The sequence below is a fragment of the Trachurus trachurus genome (genome assembly GCF_905171665.1).
Source record: "Trachurus trachurus genome assembly, chromosome: 1".
NCBI lineage: Eukaryota > Metazoa > Chordata > Actinopteri > Carangiformes > Carangidae > Trachurus > Trachurus trachurus.
Window position 1 is genome coordinate 31,670,559 of NC_139891.1, and position 6,000 is coordinate 31,676,558.

General features: G+C 48.6%; 1 protein-coding gene across 1 annotated transcript; it reads right to left on the minus strand.

Moving 5' to 3' along the window:
• Positions 1-36: 36 nt before the first annotated feature.
• LOC310987570 (protein phosphatase 1 regulatory subunit 29-like) lies at positions 37-5,730 on the minus strand (the record flags this gene model as incomplete). Its single annotated transcript, XM_083973886.1, has 4 exons — positions 37-1,678; positions 2,712-3,703; positions 4,442-4,591; positions 5,524-5,730. 4 exons carry the CDS (start codon positions 5,728-5,730, stop codon positions 37-39), a joined length of 2,991 nt encoding a protein of 996 aa, XP_083830012.1.
• Between the last annotated feature and the right edge of the window lie 270 nt (positions 5,731-6,000).

Sequence of the window (6,000 nt, forward strand, 5' to 3'; positions counted from 1 at the left end):
TACAATCTCCCCGTTTCGTGACTTTCCGTCATCAGCTCACAGCTTCTGCTGGGCAGAAACTCCCTTCCAGTAGTCCAAGATATCGTGAAGGTCCTCATCCTTGGCGAACTGCACCTTCTTACGCAGGGCGTGGCCTGCCGCTATGTAGGACGCCTCCTCTCTGGGGCTTTTCTTGTAAGGCCTGAATCGCTCCCAGATCCGCAGTGTGCTCTCCGATGAATACTCTGGACTGGAGGAGTAGCCAGAGTTGTAGTTGTGGTGGCGAGAAGGTGAGAGCTGGGAGTAGGCGGCCGTGGCATCCCTCTTGGAGCGCCCCAGTGGCTTGAGGAACGAGGCCTTCTGGGCCGGTGTGGGGGACTCGTTGCCGCCCTCGTAGTAGAGTGCGGGAAAGGAGTGGCGGTGCTCGGAACTGTGGTAGTCCGGCTGAACCTCCAGGTGGTGCTGCTGCTGCTGATGCTGCTGATGCTGCTGATGCTGCTGCTGCCCAGGACCGCCTACTCCACCGCCTCCGTTCCCATTATTACATCCCATTCCGCTCCCATTCATGCTCACCCCGCCACCGTTTCCGTTCCCCATTCCGTTCCCATTGCAGCCCCCTACTCCACCACTTACTCCGCTTCCACCGCCTCCGCCGCAACCCACAGGGCTGCTCTTTTCTGTCGGGTACTTGGGAGGGTCGCAACGCTGCTCAGGGATATCCACACTGTACACCCTGGTGTTCTTGACAGATCCTGGAGGAGGGGCAACGCAACGGTTCTTCACCACAGCGGTGTCGGCGCTCAACTGCCTCTGAAGGGGCCGCACTGCGTTGGCTGGGGGTGGGTCGCGGTACGGAGGGGAAAGGAACCCCCCACCACTGATGCCTGGCCGCTCAGACAGGGGCATGACCAAGGGCACTGGGGCCATAGAGGCCGGGTGAGGCGACTGATGCAACTGAGGGTGCTGCTGAGGATGTTGTGGAAGATGGGTCTGGGGGTGAGGTTGGGGGTGAGGCTGCGGGTGGGGCTGGGGGTGAGGCTGGGGGTGGGACTTTGGATGCACCTTCGGAGAGGAGGCCATGATCTGATCTCCGGGGTGGCCTGGAGAGAGAGGCAGGAGGTTGCGGGGGAGGGATGTGATGCAAGCTGGAGGCTGGGAGGAGGACACGGAGTTGGCATTGTCAGCTGTGGTCACAACATTAGCAGAGGCGTCCAGCTTCAGGGCATCAATGCAGTTGTTGATGATCTGGTTCACCTTGTCCACCTCCTTGGCGATAGTGGAGATCTCTGATGCTGAGCCACGGCCATCGTCATCCGAATCCTCCCCAGCCTCTGTCCCATTTTCAGCCCCACCTCGCATATCCACCACTACCTCCCCTCCGACCACTACTCCTCCAGCCATCACCCCTCCCTCCCTGCCTTCCCCCACCATGCCCGCCGTCCTCACATCCATGTAGTTGCCCTTGCCGCCCATCGCCTCGGAGAAGGCCGTGGCCATTTTTTCTACCTGCGGCAACGTGGAGAGACGGGAAGAGCTGGTGTTGGCAGAGCCGTGGAGCATGCCCGTGCTGGAGGAGGTGGACTGGGGCAGCTTCCCTCCCGACCCTCCGGAGTGATGGTGTTGGTGGTGTGCTTGCTCCTGGAGGCGCTGCATGGCACCCGGGTCGTTGGTCACTGCTGCAGCTGCCTCTGGGCCATACCTGAAGAATGACATTCACTTTAGACTAAACAGTACTTTTAATTTCATCATCTGACGTCATAATGTGTACATTGAAGGCAATTCATTTCAATATATCTTCTCAGAGATGCAGTGGGTGGACAAAATAATTGCGATTTTAATTAAAGCTTAAAGAAATTATGAAAAATAGAAATAATGCAAAACCTAAGCAAAGAGAATAGTGGGAAAAGAAATGATGCTCTTGTTTGTCGTAAGTAGAAAAGAAGTTCGTCCAGAGCACAACAACCTCTTAATGCTGTCAGATAAATGATTTTATATATTTAAATAAATCATATACACAGTAACTGATGAAGGAGATTCAGGAAATTGCATTCACAATACAATAGTGAGTAAAGAATTAGCTAATGACTATAATACCAAGGATGTCAAACAGTTTAATCAGACATTTGTACAGACAGTGAAATTCTGTCATGGCTACATCCCAGCTGCAGTTATCTATGTTGTGGCTGTTCACTAATGAATTGCCATGAAAATGGTTTAAGTATATGATTACTTTTTGCTATTAAGACATGTGACCAATTAAATGCTGAGATGTGATTTGCTGAAATCTGGGCCAAGACGGTGACATTTATTAAGTGAACTCATAATTTATATTGTATATTTATCTTATTATACAAAGAGAATAAAGGCAATCTTGATCTTGATCTTGTATTTCTTGGAAGATATGCAGACACTGATTTCAACCAGCTAACCTGTTTAACCTTGTCAAGGCTCAATAAATCTGGGGCTTTTGGTATGTTCAACAATAAAAAAAAAAGAGATCAATAAAAGTTAGACAGCATTGAACTGAAGTGAGAATTTCAATGATTGTGTTTGTTTTTCAGCCATATCTAGTTTCAACTGAAAAATCTGATGAAAATGATTGACATTAAAAGCCAGAGGTTTAAGGTCTAACGTTTCAGAAAACCCTCTGGTTCTTGAGAGTTGTTTTCAAACTGTGTTGAGGTTTTGGAACACATCTAAATCAAACTATAATTCACTTTAAAAAAGTGTACCTCATTTCCAATATAGTTTTCTTCACACTTATAGCTTTCTCTTTCTCCTCCTGGATGCGTCGCCGTCTGAGACAGTAGTAGACCAACCCCAGCACGATGACCATGCCGAACAGACATCCCAGGATGGTCATGATGTAGTGGGTAGTTGTGGATTGATTAGTCCGGTGGTCCTCCGGCCCCATGGCTTGGGTGGTGAAGGACAGACAGGTGTGATTGTAGCGCTGAGCTTTCGTCATCGACGCCACACAGAAAGTGTAGTTGGTGTGTGGTTTCAGCTTGTCCAGAGGGATGATCTCCTTCTTGTTTTTAAGGGGCATGATGTCTGCAACAAAACTGAAGTTGTATTGGGAAAGTATGTACATCTTGCTGTACGGTCGTGGGATTTGCACCAACAGCGAAGCGGTGTGAAGGGAGACTAATTGAAGCTTCATTGAAATCTGATGGTTATAGGTGGGGTCGGCAGTGGACGATATGGTCGGCTGATGGTAAAGACCTGAGTCTGGGTTATCGAAACCAATCCCCGAGCCTTGGTCTTGATCTGGTATCTGGGAGGTCATCCCTATCGCACCTTCATGACACTTGGACATGAGCCTGTAGAGGGCGTTTCGTCCATGTCCAGGCACCGGGCTCAGGAGCGGATAACCGTTCATCTCCGGAGGGGTTTCGCACTGGAGGCGGTCGTAGGTGTGGGTGACGTTGTTGAAGGCCTCCAGCCAGGAGAGGAAGCTGTAGAGATCGCAGCCACAGTGGAACGGGTTTCCCGCCAGCTCACACACCATCAGCCTGCTGAGGCCGGTGAAGGTGGACGGGTCAAGACGCGCCAACTTATTGGAGGATAAGTCCAGGCTGCTGAGGCTGGGGCATTCCCAGAAGGCGTTGGTGGCAATCACCTCGATGAGGTTGTGCTGCAAGAAGAGGCACTGCATCCGCCCCAGACCTCTCAACATGCCCTCAGTCAGGTTGGTCAGCTTGTTGTAGCCTAGTTGCAGAACCTGAGACACATAGAGACAGAAGATCCTTGATGCTTTTGAACAACCATGATGATTTTTAGGATATAGTCTCACATTTTGTTTTGGCAGGACTAGATACATCATTCTGTCACATTACTACAACGATGCAAGCTAAGTTTTCAACAGCCATCTACGAGCAGATTGCAAGAACTGAAGTCCTTGGTTGATGGATGATGACCACCCTCACTCATCATTATGACAGTTGGAAGTAATGTGACAGAGGGAAGTGTTAAGTCTTAAGGACATTTTGTTAAAGCAACCACAAAGAACTTTCAACTGGATATGCAAAAGTCTCGGGTTCCTGCTGACGTCTCGTCATGATCTAGAACAGCAAATGAGGCAATCGGTGGGCAGATAAGCTCTTTCTAAATAGTGTAACTCTTTACCTTTGGGAGGCATTGGTCGGGTCGGTCCATCGGACATCCATCCATTACGGCACTTAGACCGAAGGCTATATTTAGCATTGAATTGTTGCTACGTTAGCCAGTAAAAAACAAGCTCAATTTCATCACTAGATTTTTGTCATGGCTGAAACTGGGACAGAACCCGCAAAGAGAAATCTACCATTTTTGTCCACAGGGGTCGCCAAAATCAACACAAAATGAAAGTTCTTTGTAGTTGCTTTAAGTTCCTTGCGTCGGAAAAGTAATAGAGGAAGTACAACTTTAAAACAGTGATTAACAAAGACATAAAAACAGAGTAGCATCCTTGTCTGCACACCTGTAGGTTAGCCTGTCCAGCAAAGGCCCCATCCTCGATATAGCTGATCTCATTCTTGGTTAGATTGAGGTCAGTGAGGTTTGTGAAGCGATACATGGAGATAAAGAGCACAGCCTTCAGTTTGTTCTCGTTCAGCCTCAGGTCATGAACCTAAAGGAGACAGGAGAGGGGATGACTTTCAGGTGATGTACTGCACCTTCTGGCAGCCGGAGGAGGAGAAGGAGGAGGAGCAGGACACTCCTCGCCAAAAGAAATAGCTGCCAAGACCATATTGCACCTCTACACGTCCAAGTTTCCCACCTAATGAGCACTTTCCCCAATTATACATCTGATCAAAATTTGTGTTTAGTTAATCACAGCCCCGCTTGCAAGCAGCTCGGCGTCCCTCCTGAGTTATCAAGCAGAGGTGGATGTTGATGCTAGGAGTGGAATGCAGTTGCATGTTAACATTACCGTTGGGTGCTTAAATAAATGATCTAAAGTTTTCCTGTTTTACATCATTTATGCTGCAAATTGCAAATGGTTACACTAATTGAAACACTTGGAAGTTTTAAGTCAAAATGTGTATGCAACATCAGGCTAAACGATTTGTATTAGCACAAACCATTACAGTAGTCTGGTTGGATGTAGAACACCTTGAGGTGTTTGAGCGTACTGATCCTACAATGAGTTATTTTAGGATTACAGTATCTGCTACACTTTTATACACATGTGTGGCAGCCTTTAGGAGGTAGCTGCTAAAGCATTTCCAAAAGCATTTCCAAAAACAAACAGCTTGTTTAGGTTTTAGTTGATGCTTCTTCTTTGAGTCTAAACCTATTTCACATTTACTGTATTTGCTTTAACAGCTTTGATTAAGATGCGTTTTTATTACCTTAAAATAATTAAATTGCATTATATATAGTCACTATAAACCATAGATATTACAGAGATTACATTCACTTGCAGATTTTCAAACCATGATTAATGGCATGTGCCCTTTAGCTGACGCCATCATTGCTAAAGTGCACAGCGGCATACGGTTTTATGGAGGTGGTGGTGGTGTAAAAGGCCTGCAGATAGATAGATAGATTCATACTGACCGTGCTGTTGATGTGCTGGGGGATGGTCTCGTACGGAGGCTGGTTCTGACTGCAGATAGCCAGCCAGACGTAGCCTTTATCCCCCTCGATCAGCCAGCAGTCCCCTCTCACCTCGCCAGGCAGGCGGAGGAGCAACAGCGCAGGGAGCAGGACGGAGAGACACAGGGACGGAGGCAGGGAGGACAAACGCAGTCTGCTGCTGGCCATAGTGTGGATCTGAAGGTGGTGGTCTCAGTAGGAAAAGACCGGAAAAGAGGAGGAGGAGGAGGAGGAGCTACAGAGAGGGGGGAGGCGGCGAGCAGCGGGTTCGAAGCAGGTCAGGTGCAAGCGAATCGAAGAAAGGTAGAGAGAGAGAAAAGGTGAGCGGAAGGGGGCGTCGTCGCGGTGATTAGAGCTGAGCGTGCAGCGCGGCGGAGAGTCCTGTCCCCATTTTAGGTGTTCCACGTCAACGGGTTTTGGAGACTGTCACCCCAGCAG